Source organism: Piliocolobus tephrosceles, chromosome 4 (genome assembly GCF_002776525.5).
Source record: "Piliocolobus tephrosceles isolate RC106 chromosome 4, ASM277652v3, whole genome shotgun sequence".
Classification (NCBI taxonomy): Eukaryota; Metazoa; Chordata; class Mammalia; order Primates; family Cercopithecidae; genus Piliocolobus; species Piliocolobus tephrosceles.
The window spans coordinates 8,667,752-8,688,856 of record NC_045437.1 but is presented as its reverse complement, the minus strand read 5'-3'; the positions used below and the strand labels follow the sequence as shown (position 1 = coordinate 8,688,856).

Genomic DNA, 21,105 nt, shown 5'->3' with positions numbered 1-21,105 from the left:
CAACATCTATCTCAGTTTCTAAAATGTGAATTTTCTTCAGGCTTTGAAATGTGTTTCTTGGTCTTTAAGTTAGTTTTGTCCAATTACTCAATTCTGATTCTCTTACTTTTCTCCAAAACGCTTGAGTGTAATATAAATATAAATCAAAGGGTACAGTCTTACAAACTATGGTATTTTAGTGAGGAAGTTTATCTGTAAGCTCTCCAACAAATACCTGTGAGTCCACATGGCCTAAACATCTGCCATGGGTGAGGTGGTGGGATTGAGGCCACACACCCAATACTTGGATCGGGTAATGATCATAATTCATAGCAGATATAATGATTTATGTCCTTGGAAATGTTTGATTTTAATTCTATACAAAATAACATCACAAAAGGAGAACATTAAGTCACCAAGGGAACAAAAGGCACTAGGGATGCATGAGTCTCCTGGCACACCTGGCCTGATGTACCAGCCCATAACTGTACGCCTTGCACACCTGAGCCAATGTGAGTACCAGCCCATAGCTGTACACGTTGCACACCTGACCCAATGTGAGTGCCAGCCCATAGCTGCACACGTTGCACACCTGACCCAATGTGAGTACCAGCCCGTGGTTGCATGCCTTGCACGCCTGACCCAATGTACCAGCCCATAGCTGCATGCCTTGTGCACCTGTCCCAATGTGAGTGCCAGCGTATAGCTGCATGCCTTGCACATCTGACATTATGTATGTACCAGTCCATACTGCACACGTTGCACACCTGATCCAATGTGAGTAGCAGCCCACAGTTGTCTGAATACCTTGCACTAAACCCCTTGACTTACCATTACAGTAATTCTAGATATCAGAAGATATGTCTGTATAAGTGTATGTACAACAAATAGTACGGATTTCTGATCATTTTAGTTAATTATTTTGAACCATTTGTTTGGCTGATGGTTTGGATTTACAGAACTAAAGATAAAATAGGAAAGATTAACTTGCTGTTTTTATGCTTGGGCTGAATTTGCTTTAAGTATTCAAAGCCCTTAAATGATAAACTTAGGTGCATTGAAATTTTAACAAGTTTATTTGAACATTTAGAGATTCAGGAATCAAGTATCACCAGACTTCCAGCCGCTCTCCACTTGTGGGTGGAAGTGGCAAGGGAGGAAACTTTTATAATGTTCTTCCCAGAAGCAAGACAAAGAAAACGCCTCTCATTGGTGGAAACTCCCTAGTTAGAGGTTAGTTGGTGGTTTCTAATTGGTTAAATCTCAAGTTAGACTTTAGTTAGGGTTTCGTTTCTGATTGGTTAAGCTTAAGTTTCCTTTTACTATTTACATTGAGTTGAATTTTGGTTTGTTTACATAGGAACTCAAGACAGTGAAGCCTTCTCAGTCTAATGGCCTCCCAATTATTTTAGCATGGCATATATTCTTATAAGATCACATAAAATAAATGGTAGGTTTCTATTTAATGAGTTTCTTTTTAAAAAAATGACTTTATCACTGGTTCTAAACAAGGGGGATTAATTTTAAAATCACATAAAATTTATTTTAAACAACTAGCCAATATCATTATTTTTCGGTGATTATAATTCTTGTTTTTACTTGAAAATTTTACCTTAGAATTACTCTGTTGGAGGCAATATATTATTAACAGGAAAACTGAAGATGTTTATCAGATCAGCGATTCTGCTTCCAGTAGCCACACTTATTCGTCTTTTCCAAAGGATATATTTTAGTCAAGTTTACACAATTAAAGGAAATACATGCTGAGTGGTATGAAATCAGGGATTAGCAGTGAATATAAAGAGGAGTAGAGTTCCATTGTGGAAAGAGATCTGAGGTAATGCTGATTTTCACGTTGTGTTTACATTAATTATGACTTAGGACAAGCAGCTGGTGATGGAAAAGGAACGGTGCTTTTTCATTGCGGTCTTTTTTATCCTCTTCCAATCAAATTATGAACCTCCACTTTAGGGTTTAAAGGTTTCCCCTTCTCTGTCCCTTTCCTTCTCAGGGCTGGCCCCTATGCACAGGTATGTCCTTTAAGATTCTCTGGGCTTCTCTCTTTCTTCTACCTATTCTCCCCTTTCTTCTAATTGGCTTATTTGATTAGTTATCCAATATATGTTAAAAGGTCTCCTTGTTGTCTGCTGGCTTTGTTACCTTTTGTCCAATATTTGCCAAACATTAGTGTCTTAAGTATTAGCTAGGGCATTTGTTCAAAATTAAGATGCCCCTCCCAGCTCGGCTGATTTAGGTGGCTCAGGGTGTGTGCTTTTAACAAAATGGTGGCCGACTGACATGCCTGGGAAAGATTTCTAACTATTCTGTTCTTTCTGCTATTGTGAAGAAAACAAAAACCAAAACAAAATAAACTAATCTGTATTTTTTTTCCCTGCTTGAGTTGGGAGAATATCGGCTTAGTACAACAGTTATCTATTTAGTTATAAATAACTAAGAACATGCAGTTGGTCTTCCCTGGGTTCTGCATCTGCAGATTTAACCAACCACAAGCCTAAAATATTTGGAAAAATTAAAAACAAACAATACAACAATGAAAATCATACCAATAAAAACAATATGCTATAACAACTATTTACATGTATAATATGCTAGATATTATAAGTAATCTAGAGATGATTTAAAGTATATGGGAAGATGTGTGTAGGTTATAGGTAAATACCAATCCATTTTATATCAGGGACTTGAGCATCCATGGATTTTGGCACTCGAGGTGGTCTTGGAGCCAATGCTCGGGGGATACCAAGAGACAGCTGTAAATAAATAAATGTACAAAGGCTTCCTATTTCCCAGATCCCATGAACAAACCAACAAAGGGCTGTGATAATAATTGAATCACTTATTTGCATGTGCATGTGCTACAGACTAAGTAGTGAGAGCTTTTCTCCTACCCAGGTCCACACAGGGTTCATCCAAATGTATTAGTTCATGTAGTTATTCTTTCAAGATTCTGTGTTCATCAAATATTTATTGAACCTACTTTATGCCAGGAAGCATCTTAGGCATTAGAGAAACAAAGATGAAGCATCTTCTCTACCTGATGAGGACTTTCCAGTCCAGCACAAGGGTTGGCAAGCTGGGGCCCCAGAGTTGCCTCCTGTTTTCATAAATATGCTTTTATTGGCACACAGCCACACCCACTCATTCACACATCTTCCGTGGCTGCTTTTGACCTAAAACTGCAGAGATGAGTAGTTGGGACATAGACCACAAAAGCAAAATATCTGCTCTCTGGCCCCATAACAAAAAGTATGCTGATCCTGGCCTAGTGGGTGAGACAGGGGCACAAAAATTCAATTATCCAAGGGAAGTCTGAGTAAAGGGTCCTGCAAATAGCAAGAGTAAAGGGATATGATGGTACATGGATCTGAAGAGGCTGCATTGAGAAGGCGCTCCTCCAACTGGGCCTGAGTGATGCGTGAGGAATCTGGCAGGGCAGACAGAGAATCACATGGGGAAAGTCAGAGATTCTGATGAGGCTGAAAAGTGCTTGGCTCCATGGTACCTGTTGGTGAAAGAGAGGGGGAAGTAATTATAGGTGAAGCCCTGAGCATTAGCTGGGGTCTTTATAAAGATTATAAAGAAGTTTAGACTTGGTCCTCTAGGCTCACTGCAACCTCTGCCTCCTGGGTTCAAGCAATTCTCCTACCTCAGCCTCCCGAGTAGCTGGGATTGCAGGTACCCACCACCATGTCTGGCTAATTGTATTTTTAGTGTTGACAGGGTTTTACTGTGTTGGCCAGGCTGGTCTCAAACTCCTGACCTCAAGTGATCCACCCACTTTGGCCTCTCAAAGTGCTGGGATTATAGGTGTGAGTCACTGTGCCTGGCCAGAATCTTTGATTTAATCAAGCTCCCATTGCTCTGCTGGCTTGGTAAATTTGAGAACCTCTGCTAAAGTCATTGAGAAGCCCAGGAGATTTCTACATTTATGTATTCAAATAATCATGTTTGCATTAGGAAGATATGTCCCTCATATTGTGTGCAGGACGTGCTAGAACTCGCAGAATTTGGAGCGAGGCATGGCAGTTGAGGGTTGAGGATCAGGTGAGGGTACAGGGTGCTTAAACTTAGGTGGTGATGATGGAATTGGAGATGAGAAGCCAGATTTGAGACATGTTTCAGTACTGGGTTTGACAGCAATTGATGGCCAACAGAATGGGTTGGCTGGTGGCAAGGATCAAACCATTCAGTGAGTTTTGGGAGTGTGACTGGGATACAGCATATGGGAGAATGAGCTGTCATTCTTTGATTATTAGAAGATACATGAGAAAAAAATATCTCAGATTTGTATGAATACTGAAGATAACCTAGAAAATTAATTGTATGTGGAAATAATTTAAAGCATGAATAGTCTTAGGAAATCACAAGTTAAAGGAACCATAGAAATACTCAGTTGGCATTTTTTTCAAATGAAAAATTATCTCTGTTAACTGAAAAATGGAAAAGAACAAATCATATACCCAGTGGACCCACAAAGACAAAAGTCGAGAGTTAAATTTAGGGCAATAAATTGTCATCTGTAATCCTCACAGCACTTAGAGATTTGCAAGTAATAATTAAAGCATAATAAAATGTAAACTATTAGTGTAATTATTAACAATATCGATTAATAACTTTTACCCTAAATATATTTGTGGGAAAATATTTTTCTGATTTTATATCTCTGAGATTTGCTGGCAGCATTGTTCTAGTTATTGCATGCCATTAAAATGTATCTTTGTTATTTCATTCTACTTGCTAAATAATAAGAGGCTATCCATCTATTTTTACACCTTTTAATCTTGGTATTTAAATATATAAGAATGCTATTAAAATGGTTTGGTCTTGGTTTTAATGTGTTCTTTGAAATTTATTTCTAATAACCAAGACTTTTAAGGAGCTTGAAATGGTCTTTCTGGGATAGGGAATGAAAGAAGTGAATATGGTTCTGGGAGAATGGGTACCAGACACATGTAACAGCATTAACAACAACAAAAATTAAATTACAGTTACCTTGAACTTTGTATAGCTTGAAGAATACATATTTACTGTTTTTGAGGAGGGTAGAGAAAATTCTGATTGAGGAGATAGCTAATCACATGACCATATTATAAATTTGTCACCATATTTTAAAATATTGTAGAAAAAAATTCACAGAAGAATTAGAAACTGTAATTTAAATGTGATCTCACTATTTAAATATAATGTTATACTATTTGGAAAGGCTTTGTAATTTTGACACTTAATTATCTTCTGAGAAACCCATGAAGAAACTACATGAAGCAGACATTTTTTAGGATGGTTATGACCACAAAATTAAAAGGCTCCTAGAATTTGCTTATAGTCGACCAGCATAATGGAAAGTCTTGGAAATCACTATTATAGATAGGTTGGTGAATTGGTAAATTATATGAGTTTGGTTACATGATTAAGTTAAATCATTATATTCTTTAAAGTTACTGATATGATCACGATGTTAAATATTTACATTTAGATAATCAAACTAATTTTATAATAACATTTTATGTTTTAAAGGATATAGTTACTATTTTTCCTTAGTTTATTGATTGATTGATTGATTGATTGCGACAGAGTCTCGCTCTGTAGCCCGGGCTGGAGTACAGTGGCAGGATCTCTGCTCAGTGCAACCTCTGCCTGGCATGTTCAGGGATTCTCGTGCCTCAGCCTCTCGAGTAGATGGGATTACAGTTGTGCACCACTATGTCTGGCAAATTTTTTTGTATATTTAGTAGGGGTGGGTTCTTGCCATGTTGGCCAGTCTAGTCTCGAACTTCCGACCTCAGGTGATCTACCTGCTTCGTCCCCCCTCATGCCTGTATTCCCAGCACTTTGGGAGGCCTAGGCGGGTGGATCACCTGAGGTCAGGAGTTCGAGACCAGCCTGGCCAACACAGTGAAACCCCATCTCTACTAAAAATACAAAAAAAAATTAGCTGGGCATGGTGGCACGCACCTGTAATCTCCGCTACTCTGGGGGCTGAGGCACAAGAATTGGTGAATGCCTGCAACGGAGGTTGCAGTGAGCTGAGATCCTGCCACTGCCCTCCAGCCTGGGCAACAGAGTGAGACTCCATCTCGAACGTAATTTCTTATCTTCAAAAGTCTGCCAGTGCAATTGAAAATGTGGGTATCATGTAGGATGTCACTATACTTGAAAAGTTCTATGCCAGTTAGATGTTGGCAGCAGTGAGGATGGAAGGAAACTGGCAGTGAGGAAAGTATTGTGGGCCGGAAGCTGGTGCAGGGACAGGAGAGACTAGTCAGCTCGCAGACTCCCCCAGCTGGCTCATGGGCAGTGTATGTTTTGTCTCCAGATTGTCTCATGATTGGCCTTGGTCTAAACTTTTATTAGACAACAACAAATGTTTCTGTCAACACTGTTAAAATGTCTTTATACGTTTACTTGGCTTCTGCCTTCATTTGCTCTAGTACAAAATACAAATCTACCTTCCTTAATTCTTCTTTTCTCAGTTATAAGCAAGCCTCTAACTCACATGTTCAGTAGGAACTTGTAATTTTTTCTTTGATTTTATAGTCATATTCATCAGAGACCAGTTGAGTTATTCTAAGAGAATGTCATTTTAAAACACCTGTGTCTTTCATAATTTATGGAGGTCAAAGTTAAGTTTTATAGTGTCTCTAGATGAAATGAGTCATTTAGTTAATATGCTCGTGATGGCTCAACCTTTTCTTTAATGCCAGCTGCATTTTATTACTTTACATGAAGATACAAATGAACTTCATCTATTAAGGTCCCCACTGCTCCCTCCGAGATTATATTGTTGTGCTTAGTGATTTGTTTCTAATAGGCCACTAGGAGAAGTGATGGGACCCAGGAATGAGTTATTCAATCCTAGAGTCAGTAAGAAAGAAACTTTGGTGAAGACGTAGAAAACCCACTCAGGTGTCTAGTGGGGAAACGGAGAATGGGCTTTAATATTGTGATTTTTGCATCTGCCAAATTTAATAGCTTTGTGATTTGAATTATTCAGCCCATTGGATTTATGTACTCCTCATATATTATTACTCCTAAAAGGAATCTGGTTTATTGCACGTGAATGCGCAATGTCAAATTTTATTCCATGGCATTTGAAAAAAAAAAAAAAAAAAGTAGATCCATACCAAGGGAAGAAAAACTCATATTTTTATTTACTATAGCCACAAAACTGAACTGTTACACTTTGGCAAACTCTTGCTTTTCACTTTGGTAATGACAGGAGAAAAATGGAAGTATAGAATCATTTCCCCAAGCTACAACTAATACATTCAAAGAATCTAATCTCTTAACCTCTTGCGCCACTGCCTTTTTCCCTGAAGAATGGCAATAGTCCTTATTACTACCTATTTTCATCTAGGGGTGTTATGAAGATTAATGAGATCACTTAAATGCTTTGGGTTGCTCAAAGCATTGCCCTATTAGGGAGACTGACCCTACGTGCAACATTTGGTTAGCATTTATAGTTGGCCAGGGGCCAGAAGCATTACTTCTTCGTGTTGGAAAGGCTGGTGGCCTTTCTCGTGAACCTCACGCATATTGTTTTCCCTCCTCTGTGCTCGCACAATTGCAAGATAAAGTGGTTTGCCTCTTCTGTAATACCCTGGAGGACAGCCACTTGCAGGGTTCCATAGATCTTACTTTAGTTTGTGAGTGGCCCAACACCAGGGAATATCAATTTTTTTTCCCCTTTAGAAGGTTTTCTTTCTTTTTGTAACCTTTAACTTTGTAAGTCATAGACCTCAACTATGATGGATCAAGCTGTCTTGAGAGATTTCAAGTCCCTCGTGTTGCCAGCTGGCTTGGAATTTTTCCTACGGCAAAAATGCGTTTGGAGTTGTACGTGGGGCCAAATGGTTCGAGGAAAGAGATTTGAGAATAGCAGAATCCACACTGTGTTTTGTCAGATTCTTAGGTTCTTGGGATGTGATTAGGGAATTCTACAGCTGTTTTACTTATGGTTCATCTTTTAAAATATTGTTTAAAATAGCTGAAAATTGTAATAAGCTAAGGTGAATACTCAATTGTTTGTGTAGCGAGGCATTTGACTACTTAGGTTTTACATGGACCATAGTCATTTATTAAACTAATATTTAGGACAGGCGCGGTGGCTCACGCCTGTAATCCCAGCACTTTGGGAGGCCAAGGCAGGAGGATCACTTGAGGTCAGAAGTTCGAGACCAGCCTGGTCAACATGGTGAAACCCTGTCTCTACTAGAAATACAAAAATTAGTCAGGCGTGGTGGCACGTGGTGGCATGTTCCTGTAAATGACCAATAATCCCAGCTACTGAGGAGGCTGAGGCAGGAGAATTGCTTGAGCCTGGGAGTCGGAGGTTACAGTGAGCTGAGGTCACACCATTGCACTCCAGCCTGGGTGAAGAAGCGAGACTCCATCTCAGAAAAAAAAAAAAAAAAAATTAAAAGCACCTACCAACTCTGTGCCTGAAAAATCAAACAAATAAAAAGCAACAAAAATATAACCAATCAACTGGCATGAATATACACACTAAATAGATGTTGATCTGTGTAAGATGATAAATAGTTCTGATAAGTGGAGTTTTACAATTTTTAAGAAAGCTTCATCAGCTGATTTTATTATTAACAAATACATAAGTACTGATTACGTAAATTTATGCTATTAAAGAATTATTGTATCTATTTTATATGTTGAGGTTTCTTTTAAGATTATTTTGAAATAAGTTACTCAGTTGTGAAAAATAACACATGAAAAACACTTCTCAGGCAATGATTTAAATTTGCCATAATAAAAAGGTTTTTGTTAGATGGCCATTTATTCATATAACTTAGTTAGGCATTGTGTATATGTGTGTGTGTGTGTGTGTATATATTATATATATATATAATATATATATATTTTTTTTCTTTGAGACGGAGTCTTGCTCTGTGGCCCAGGCTGGAGTGCAGTGGCACGATCTCGGCTCACTGCAAGCTCCGCCTCCCGGGTTCACACCATTCTCCTGCCTCAGCCTCCCGAGTAGCTGGGACTACAGGCGCCCACCACCACGCCCAGCTAGTTTTTTGTATTTTTAGTAGAGATGGGGTTTCACCGTGTTAGCCAGGATGGTCTTGATCTCCTGACCTCATGATCTGCCCGCCTCAGCCTTCCAAAGTGCTGGGATTACAGGCGTGAGCCACCGCACCCAGCTGGCATTGTGTATATCTAAACATGGTCACACTCTTTTGGGAATTTGTATTATTTAAATACATTGAGATAATTGTGTAGTTTCTCTCTTTCATTTCATAAGTTAAGAAATAGGGCTCTTCTTAGAATTAGGTATGGGCAGGGAGTTATTCAGGCCCATATAAAAAGAGAGAAAAGAGGTGCCATTTAAACAGCCAGACTCGTAGGCTCAAACTGTTCTCCTCATGGGGAGACATACATCACAGCCAGATCACAGTCCCAGAGGTGAAAATTGATGGCCTAGGATCAAATTTGTTATTAGCAGAACTAAGATTTGAATTTTCTTAAAATGATTTGTAAATGGTCCTGTAAATGACCAGTGAAGATATGAAATACCTGTAGTATAAGAGCTGTTGCTGTGTTTGTTTCTGTGGGTGTGCATGTTTGGTGCAGGTGAAATTAGGAAGGGGACATTGAATGACTAATAGGTGAGGCCATGAGGCATAATGGGACAAAGGACATTAAGACGGGGGGCTTGTTTCTAATCCCAGGACTTTCTCTGAAGCCTTACACTATTGGACAAATCTCACTGCACCTCTTAATTTATAGAAGTTTTCTCATCTATAAATCGAGGGGTATATACTCTTTAGTGACAGATTAGTTCTCGATTTCTTAGACTCTGCATTATTAGATTAAAAATATGAGAATGGGGTAAAATAATCACCAATTTTTATCTTGCAACCCAGAAAATACTACAAAAAGAAAAGTTCAAATCCTCTGGTGCTTTCCTTCCTGGGGTATCGGATGTGGTGATGGTGATGGTGGTGGTGATGGTATTTCATAGTAACTGTGCTATTTTTCCTAGTAAGCATGCCCCTCCATCCTCTCTGCCCCTTCCTTTCACCTGTTGATTGGTGAATTGCAGAAACACCTCTGCCATACTGATTTGTTATTGCTTGTGAGATAATTGGAAGGACACCATAACTCTCAGGTATTTGGAAGGAGAAGAGGTAGATGGTTGAACTCCACTAGCAATGTTTCTGGAGAGGAGGGGTACCTTACAACCCATTGGAAGTTGAGAAGCAGAAAAATAACGATCAGAAGAGTTATCTTTGCTTATGGAGATGTGGACTGAGAATGTGGCATATTTTTTATTATAAGCCATTATCTTCTTCTGTGGAAAACACCTGAAAACCGGAAGCAGGTGTTGCATACGGCACTGCCTGTGTCTCCTCCACTCCCCTCCCCAAGTAGACAGAGACCTAGCTCTTCACTGGATCTGCACAGAGCTCTCCAGAGCACTGCAGACTCTGCTATCATCTTTTCTCAAAGGGCCTGACAGCATTTCCAGCTCTTCTTTGTGTATGAGAGCTTCTTTTCAAGAAAGTTTCTGGAGACAGATACCATAGTGTGAACATAAATGTGCACATGTATGTGTGTGAGTATGCAAGAAAGAAGGAACCATGAGGTATCACCAAAGCTCTTAGGTAATTCATTTACTAAATGAATGAGTTTCTTTTCTTGGAAATATTTACTGAAGAAGTCTTTCTTAAAATTGCCAGTGGGTTGAAAAGGGGTAGGACGACTGGATTCCAGGACCAATGACAAAATAAACATAGAAGTCGCCACCATTAATTGATGCTTACAGTAGGTCAGACTTCATTCTAAGTGTTTTTCTTAGATTTAAACCTCACAACAATGCTAGGGGATGGGTTTGATTATTAGCTCCGTTTTACAGATGAAAAGACTAAGGCATAGAGAGAAGTGCTTTCTTCCTGAGATTGTATAGAGGCAGAACTCCAGCTTTTGCATGAATATTCTTAATCGCTAGGTAATACTGCCTCCCATAGCAGAGGGGCAGCCTCTTGAAACCAGAAAGACAGTGAGAAATATGTGAGAGTGGGGAGCTGAGCTGCTCATAGAGGCAATGGGTGTGCAATGGCCAGTGATTTCCCTGGTGCCGCTATGTACTAGTCGGTTCTCATGCTACTATAAAGAAACACCGGAGACTGGGTAATTTATAAGGAAAATAAGTTTAATTGATTCACAGTTCTACATGGCTGGGGAGGCCTCAGGAAACTTGTAATCATGGTGGAAGGTGAAGGGGAAGCAAGCTTGGGCCTTCTCACGTGGTGGCAGGAGAGAGAAATGCAACCAGGGGAAATGCCAGATGCTTATAAAACCATCAGATCTCATGAGACTCACTCAGTATCATGAGAACAACATGAAGCAACCCGCCCCCATGAGCCAATCACCTCCTACTAGGCCCCTCCCTGGACACATGGGGATTACGGGGATTCAAATTCCAGATGAGATTTGGGTGGGGACACAGCCAAACGATATCACACGTAAGCCCCACTTCTGAAAGCCTTGTCTGTGTGTGTGTGTAGATTTCTCACTTCCGTTAGAGGAGGTGTGCTGGTTTCTAGGTCACACTGGGTGAAAGCTTGGCTGATGTTGAAATGCGAGTCACCCTCCAGTGCCAGCTACCTTGGCTGCTGCAACATACTCTTCTGTGTGTGCACCAAGTTCACATTTGTTCCTCTGAAAACGACTTTTTGTTGTTGAGACAGGATCTCTCTCTGTCGCCCAGGCTGGAGTGCAGTGGCAGGATCATGGCTCACTGGAGCCTTGACCTCCCAGGCTCCATCGATCCTCCCACTTTAGCCTCCTGAGTAGCCAGGACTACAAGCATGCATCTCGACACCTGACTTATTTTTGTGTTTTTTCTTTTTTGTGGAGATGGGGTCTCCCTATGATGCCTAGGCCTGTCTAGAAGTCCAGGGCTCAAGTGATTAGCCCACCTTGACCTCCCACAGTGCTGGGATTACAGGGCAATGTGCCTGGCCTGCAGATGACGTTTCTGTTGGAGTCCTAGACTTCTCATGGCACCGACTAAATCAAAAGACTTTCCTGTAATATTCCCTCCCCTCAGAGGTATCCTTTACCTGGTTCTGCATAGAGGGCTGCAGCATTATGATAAAGGACAGGGGAACTTTTCCTGAAATGGCTTTGTGATGGAGGTGGCGTGTGCCAAGCAGTGCTTCTGGGAGCTTCTCTTGGGGTATATCAGAGGTGAGACTGGAAAGGTAGAAAGAGTGTGGTAAGGAGACTATTGATGTGGTTTGGGGGAGGCCGTTTTCACTCAGTTTAGATAGGTGGTACGCCCATGTGAGGGGACAAATTGTGTGAAACCTGAATGCCCGGGAGGCAATGCCTGGATTCATGAGATAACTGAATGTGAGCCTGGTCCTCTTTCATCCTGCAGCTGTGTGTGTACATGTGCTTCTGAGTGCCAGCTTGCATGGGGGCTTTGTCCTCTCTGACTCTGTCCATAACCATAGGGATGTTTGTTGGTCATCTCAAGGCTATGCCCTTGGGCTGCTTGGCTGTCACTTGTCACGTCTACTGGGACATATGTCCAGCTTATATATTTATCCCCCTCCCCACGATAGTGAAAATACTCAACATTGGGTCTTACTGGTGTTGTAAAATTTCTCTCTTTGTTCCATGGAAGTGACGTTGGACCAGCCCATTATAACAACATCCTTGGCTTCTTGGAGATCCCACCTCATGCTCATTTGCATCTTAGAGTGTGCTTACCATTATGTGCCAGCATCTTCTTGCCCTTATTATTTGTACTGGGCTGGCTTTCTCCTCCCTTCCTCTTTGGGGTGCTGTTGGTGCACATCCCTGCCCCATCTTCCCATTTACATGATGCCAGCATTTCAGTTAGAGGCTGAAGCAAAGAATACTGAAGGAGGTTAATGAGTTATTTCTAAAACCTGCAACACTAGAGTCCAAAGCCCGGTGTAACTAATCTGTATCTTTTTCCTGTGCTCTACTGATCTCCATTGCATATTTCACTCTTCTTCCCCTTCTTTGTTGAAATTGATAGTTTTCTTTTCTCTGATTTCCTATTTTAGGCTTGGGCAGTGAAACTGACTCTTTGAAGCCCTTGATGTCATCGGTTTCCTTTGGGCAGACCACCAAGTTTATATTTCTTTTCTTTTCTTTTTTTTTAAACCAAATTCCATAAACTGAAAAGTATATTTGTGTGTGTGTGTGTGTGTGTGTGTGTGTGTGTATATTTATTTATTTATTTATTTTTGAGACGGGGTCTCACCTTGTCACCCGGGCCGGAGTGCAGTGGGGTGATCACAGCTTACTGCAACCTCCACCTCCCAGGATCAAAGCATCCTCCTGCCTCAACCTCCTGAGTAGCAGGGACTATAGGCATATGCCACTATACCTGTATAATTTTTGTACTTTCTGTAGAGACAGCTTTTGCCGTGGTTCCCAGGAGCCTGGCAACCTCCGCCTCCCAGGATCAAAACATCCTCCCACCTAAGCCTCCCAGAGTGCTGGGATTACAGGTGTGAGCCACCATACTGCACCCAAGTTCATAATTCTAAACTTTTATTACATACTGAATCCATCCTACAAGGTAGAGTACTGTGAACCTCAGAGCATTGCTTGAATTCAAAATCTTAATTATAAAACATGGTGAATTTAGGTGATGATTAAAAAGGAAGACCTATGAGGAATATTTTTACATCATCTTGCTTAAGTGAAACTCGGTTTCAGAATGGAATGCCCATGTCCTTTTATTTATTCCATATAGATCAAGAGAGCCAGCTAATGTCTTACACTTACCGTAATTATGTACAAACACACCCCACTTATTCGTTAGCTTTCTCACCAATCTCAAATGTGTATTTGTTGACATCTTGAATTCCTCTTTATACTCTAAGATCCAAGGAAAGTAGTGCTAACCATAGTCTTAGAAAGAAGATGCTTTTGAAGTCAAAATCATTATTTTATTTTCTTTGTTCTTGAAATTTTTATAAACTCTTAACTTTCTGGGATCGATTAAAAATAAAACTGCTCTCTTTTTATATTTTGTAGAAACTACCTCTTCAGGTTACAACTTGAGGATCTGTCTCTTATCCAGGTAGGTGCAATTTATTTTTCTCAAACTTTCATTTTCCATCCCAATTAACTCACTGTTTGAAGGGATGAAGACAGATGTATATAAAGATGTTAATCCAGGCTGAGCAGTGGCTCATTTTCTCAGCGGGTCAGGCCTCAGGACTAAGGCTGCCCTACTTGTTTTGAGTCATCACCTCCCTTAATTCCCAATTAGCCTTTTCCTCCTGCCAGGTGGCCCTCTTTGTTCCATGGATATGATCCTGATTTATCCTTCCTTAGATGAGAGGCCATTCAAGGAACATTACCTCAAAGCCTGGATGCATTAGTTTCCCGAGAGCAATCATTGACTATTTAGTTTGATGTATTCGGGCATCAATTTCTTGTAAAACAGCTTTGTTTTCTCTTTATAATTTATATTAACATAAATATGAATACTTGGGTTAAAAGCTAACTGTAACAAAGAATAAAGGGAAATAGATCAAAATGAAATTTACCTACTTCTGTTGTTGCGGTTTGGACAATGGACCTGAGATCTTGTGCTTAAATGAAGTATTTATTTTAGTAGCAGACCGGAGTCACAAAAGCCCACTTTTCCCTCTAGTCTTTAAAAAGTGTCTCCTAGAAAGTAAGAGAGTTAAGACACAAATATCTTCTTCACCAAGATTCTGGAACTCCCTGTGGACCATGCCAGAATCTTTGGGCTGTGTAGAGTTTGGAAAAAGTTCTTTGACCCATTTTAGTCTCACTCTCATGTACTAGAGCTCTAAGAAGTGATTGGAGAGGATTTTATATTATTTTATTCTCTCTTTAGTGCTGCTGTTTGTGAGCACTCAGGGAACTTCAGAGCTAGGTTTTAGTATTAGATCTATCTTTCACTTTAGCAGGGTGTTAAAATCAGCCAGTCCCACGATCAAAGCTAATATTGATTAAAAAGCAAGGGCTTTGAAGACACATCGACCTTATTTGTGATCTAATTCCATAACTTTCTAGGAATTATTGGTTCCTCATCTGTGAAATGGCCACAAATCACTACCAACTCCATATTAGCATGGTAAAAGATAAGTAAGACATTCAAAAGAGATAAAACATAGCAATTTATCAGTAATTTTTATTGTTTTTGATTTTTTAAAGTGATAATAATAAATAATAATCTCCATTATAATAGTTTAATCACAATTGACAATAAATTGTCTTTCTACTGCAATTTAGTATATATCTGGAGTCTTTCATTGAGCTAATTGAGTGGTAAAAGTATGAATTTATTATTAAGAAATCAGAATGATCAGCGATTTGAAGATATTATTTTCGGTGAAATAAGCCAGGCACAGAAAGACAAATGCTGCAAGAGCTCACTTATGTGTGAAATCTAAAAAAGACAAACTCTGAGGAGCAGAGAGTGGACTGGTGGTTTCCAGGGGCCCGAAAGGTCAGGGAAGGTGTTAGGGAGATGTTGGCCACAGGACAAAAAATTCCAATTAGACAAAGAAATAAGTTAAAAAGATCCATTGTATGACATGGTGACTATAGCTACTAACAATGTGCTATATGCTTGAAAATTGCTAAGAGAGTAGATTTCAAGTGTCCTCACAACCTAAATAAATAAATAAATAAAGGTATGTGAGATACCTGCATGTTAATTAGCTTGATGTAGCCATTCTACAACGTATACATATATCAAAGTGACATGTTATACACTATCAATATATACAATTTTTATTTGCCAATTAAAAAACGATCAATAATTTAATCAAAATGCCATTTTAAAGATTGTTTTAGATAACATTTTCTAAAATCTGTATCTTTTAGTAGATAGAAACTACATATTATATTCATTTTGATTCTCGTATACTCTCTGGAATATCACATGTGTTAAAAAGTGAGCTTGTGTAGGTCTGTGTGTGCACAAGCATATATTTACATATACACATTCATTTATTTCCAAATTTACTAGCTCTGTCAGCTGAGAGGGTTTAGAAGTATTGTCTTAGTAGCAGTGAACACACTTCATACAGGTTACTTTGTTTCTAAACTTAATTCTCCAGGAAAACAGATGAAGGATTTCTTGAGAAGTGACTTAATCTAGAGTTGGGCAGGGAGAACTCAGATAAGACTGGAAGAGCTTGTTGTTTCAGAAATTAAGGAAAATATTTAAAGAATGATGAGGGTGTGTCACAAGAAACTAGGAGCCAGCTTGAAGTGAGCTCACTGAAGAAATCTGGGACAATTTGATTGTCAAAATAGATAATGCCAATAGTATATTATAACACATTGAAAAACATAAGAATTCATGAGTAGATAGTAACATAAAACATCAATGAATGACCAAACACATGCCAACTAATAAATATTGAAGGAATATTTTGAGGAGATCATGATTTGGCAACCATTATACTAAAAATTGATTTAGGCAAAAGTGATCAATGGATGCTTAATTTATGGGTCAGAGTTTGATGACAGCCAGGATGTTTATTAATAGTAGTCTTAAAGTACTTACCTATATGATACTTATTAATTACAACAGGAAAACTTATAACTTGATAGTAAAGAAATCTGGCAAATAGCTCATGACCAAATACTCAAAGGTCAAGGAGAACTTCACCAGCAATGGGACAGAGTTCAGTGATTTGATGCATGGAGGACACAAGATGTCCTTGATATTTCAGCCAAAAATTATGACTACTAACCTTATGAGGAACCATCAGATACACTGAGGGACATCCTACAAAAAAAACTGGCCTCTACCCTTCAGATATCACAAAGTCATGAAAAGTATGAAAGAAGAATAATAAAGAGCTACTCCATCACAAAGCTGAACAAATAGACATGGGGTTCAAATGCAATATTTGACTCAAATTGAATCTTGGAGCAGATATATTTTTTCTTACTATAAAGGACATGATTGGGACAACTGGAGAAATTCAAATGTCTGGATAAGATAGTAGAAATGTATTAATATTAATTTGTTGATTTTGATAACTAATGTAGGAGAATGTCATTGTTTTCTGGAATAACATGCTAAAATATATAGTGGTAATGGGTATCATTTGTGCAACTTATATCAAAATAGCTTTTGAAATTGTTATACACGTACATACACAGAAGCTATACATGTGTACAGAGGCAAAAATAATAAAGCAAATATGATACAGTGTTAACAGGGGAATCTAGGTGAAGGACTTACGAAAGTCTATTGGGATATTTTTACAAGTTTTACTAGCATGATGTCCAAATAAATAGATGCAAAAAAGTGAGGAGATGTATTTCCACTAACTTATGTGTATATATTTTTGTGAGGTGAAGGAAACTAATTGTACTTTTCTCATCATTGCCTCCCTTGGTCTTGGCTGCCTTCGGTGGAAATCAGGTTGCAACTATTGATGGGATTAATGAGCTATTACTGAAGTATAAGATGCCCATCAGTACCACCACCTGGTGAGAGCTTAGTCTACTGACATAGCACCAAGCAAGAAGACAGTGACTGTTTGAACTGTGGTTTTGAACATGCAGCCCTAATGATAGAGGTCAGACTGCTGTACCGTTGGTGCAAAGCAGGGCAGTTCTGCTTTTTCATATTCTGTGGCTGTGTACAGAGTTCTGTAGCCTACTGTTTACTTAGCCTGAAGAGAGAAGGCTGGCAATTCTTCATGACACACTTTTTTTTTTTTTTTTTTAATATCACATGTCTCCAGCAAAGAGGTCTTGTTGGTTTCTATGAATATTTTATTTTAATTTACATAACAGTTCCCAAGGGTAACAGAAAGGAATAAGCACACTGGTAGACAAAGGGTGTGATAACAGTGCTGTCTGATAGAAGCACCATGTGAGACAAATAGGCAATTTAAGGTGATCTGCTAGGCACACTGAAAAAAGTACAAAGAAGCAAGGGAAATGACTACTAACAGTATATTTTACTACCTCAATATATCCAAAATATTTTAATTTCAGCATAGAATCATTATAAGAAATTAATGATCTGTTGCATTTTTTTTTTTTTTTTCTGGAACTCAGTCTTCAAACTCCAGTGTGTATTTTATATTTCCATCACATGTGCATTTGGACCAGCCAGGGTTGAAGTGTTCCGGGTGGCTGGTGTGCGCCACTGGAAAGCGTTGTTTTAGATAATAAGTGACAGAACATTTGACTTGTGTGCCTTCAATTATTACGTAGAAAGATTGTTTTCTACCACAAATCATGGGGGATTGATTTGTATATCTCAGGTTAATATTTTTCCCCTTTTCTCTCTCCAAAGTTAAAAATTATTGTTTAAATGTAGAAAAATGATGAAACAGATCAAGGAGGACAACCAGTTTCAGGAAAACTGGAGACAATGAGAAATGAATGTGCTTCACCAGTAGACTTTATTTAACACTAGACAGGGCATCCTTGGGTCCTGCCCCTGTGCAGGACAGAGGTTCACCTCCAGGTGGCAGTTTGCATTACCTGTGTCTCTCCTGATCACCTGGGGGCAGTTTCTACCTTGTCTGGTCATGTCATGCTGCGTATTGTCTTCCAAACTGTAGGCTATTTTCCAGCTTGAAGCATTTGCTCTTGCTGTCCTGTCTCAAACACCTTCACCCTATTTATCTTCTTTTTCTTGGAGAAAAAGACTGCCCATCCTTGAGTTTCACCAGAGACATCACCTCTTTGTAACCCATTCTGTGTCTGCTTGGCTGGTGACCCTCTGAGGCATTTCACAGCCTCATAACCTTTGTTTCTGACTAGTACTTATTGCCTTGTGTTGGAATTCATTCTTGTATTGTAAGAAGTGTTTTCTTTCTTTTTATTTGTTCGGAATTAGATGAGATTATTAGATTAGTTACCTGGAAGGTGGTAGAGTCAAAACAGATAGCTTACAAATTTCCATCCCTTGGTATTTAATATGTTCACTCTTCCCTAACCTTTTTAAACTTAACACTAATGGAGTGGTAGGTAAACATGATATTTTTGTCCCTAAATTCAAGAAAAGAAAAGTAAAGTAACGTTAACCCAGAAGCTAGAATAATAAGAAATGCTTTTGGAAGAGACATCCTAAGACACTTGTGTGCATACTGTCACCCCAGGGGACAATTTGTGGATGAGACAGGCAATTCCTGACTGATATGTTCATTCCTTACATACCAACCACTTGTCTTCTCAATACTGTTTTTCAATTTTCCTATCTCCCAAATTTTTTCTCCTGCCTTAACATTGGTTTAGCAACAATGATGAGAAAGCAGATGTTGAATAATGATTCTTTTTTTTTTTTCTACTTAGTGACATTCATAGGATTCTGGAGACCCCACTGCATTGTCCCTGTCAACTGCCCTGAAATCAAGGGTGGGACTTTCCGTCCAGCAGCCAGCACACTTCCTGGCTGCAGTAGGAGCACGGGGATACCGCCTTAGTGCACCCTCTCCAGTCCCCTCCCACCATTCCCCAACCTTATGATATCTATCAAAGCACTGTCACACATGGCAGCTCAGCTCTGTAGAACCATACTGAAATTCAGTGATGAGAGAAATAGGCTTTTGTGGGGTGGCTTCTGAAGGAGAAAACTCACTTCCAAGTCAGGTTGCCTGGTAAATCTGGTGCAAGTAATATTTTGGACATGGAGTCAACATACTTCAAATCAGAAGTCTCTTCCCTTTCGACAAAAAAAAGAATCTTATCTTCTTGACAAACTAGAAACATCACTGGTGGAATTGCTAAAGACATGAAGATTTGAGCAGGAATTGGGATACAAGTACTCTGTTACCCTGAGAGAATGTTATCTGTATGAGGCAAATCTCTCGGCATGACCATATGCATATTTACATATAAATGTACCATGAAGTAAAATGGCTATATTTGGAATATTTCGTATGATTTTCAGACAGGTATGCCTTAATATACTAAGAGAAGATGTCTCTTAACATTTAAAGACCAAGATTTGCTTTTAATTTAAGGAAGTAAAACTGTTTATCATCGATGACTAGAGAACCAAATATTAATTTATTTTCATGTATAAGGTACCTTTTTGATCAGAGACTATGTTTTTTGTTTTTTTTTTTCCAACTCGCTGCGTGCTGAAGTTTAGCCATCTCATACTGAAAACCAATCATTTTCAGGCATAGCGATGGTGGACCATAATTTGTTTCTTCTACCTCATGTCATAATCATAGATTCACATCTTCAGTATCAGTTTTCTTCTCGCCTTAATCACGAAGATTATTTTATAAGAACAAAGCTTTTTGAAAAATATAAAGCTGCAGCTGGCCTCAAGACTAATTCACAGCATTTGCCCATCTGGGATCCCGCCGCAGATGGCTGGAGGTAGATGCTCGCTGAACAGAGTTTAAAACACACAAAGGGGCTGCAGCTCATTTAACCTCACTGTCTTCCTAAAATTCTTTTGGGAAATAGCTCCAAATCCATTTTTATATTGTTTTGTTACTAACGGAAAGAAATTCACTGCCTGTTTCTCACTCACAACTGCTGGGATAAGCAGAAAAAATGAAATCTGTGTTCCAATTTGCCACCTGCCTCTCTGTGGTTTCTAAATTGAAAACTGTTAAATCTCTCTGACTACATGATCAATATTGGGAGAGAATTCTCTCAAAAGTTAAAGTGGATATTAACTTCTTTCCTGTATATCTGGGTTGGGGGAATTCAGTTTCAACATGAGTCAATTTTTAGACTAAAAGTTCTCAACTCCCGACAATTTTACCTTCTGGGAATATTTGGCAATATCTGGGGACATTATTAGTTGTCACAACTGGTGGGGAAGCTTTGACTGGCATCTAGCGGGTAGAGACCAGGGGTTGTACCAAACCTTCTACAATGCACAAAGCAGGACTTCCCTGTTGAGCAAAATTTACCTGGCTCTGACTGCTAACAGTGCCAACGTTGAGAAACCCTGTGTTAGTTGATTGTTGCCTCAGTTTCCACATGCTTTAAAGAAGCCATTTTCTAATCTGTGATATTAAGATTACTTAATTGAACATATAAGATCTTTGATGTGCTTAGGGAATTTTTTGGTTTAGATTTCTTCTTCTTTTTTTTTTTTTTTTTTTTTTT

The 21,105-nt window shown here is 39.0% G+C and overlaps 1 protein-coding gene across 1 annotated transcript in view; it reads left to right on the top strand.

The window, feature by feature from the left end:
- The window catches only part of SEMA5A (semaphorin 5A), a 510,195-nt gene that overhangs the window by 216,005 nt on the left and 273,085 nt on the right, over positions 1–21,105 (top strand). Inside the window, exon 5 of the mRNA XM_023218224.2 lies at positions 14,047–14,092. Coding sequence (XP_023073992.1) covers positions 14,047–14,092 — 46 coding nt within the window. The remainder of the gene's footprint in view (positions 1–14,046; positions 14,093–21,105) is intronic.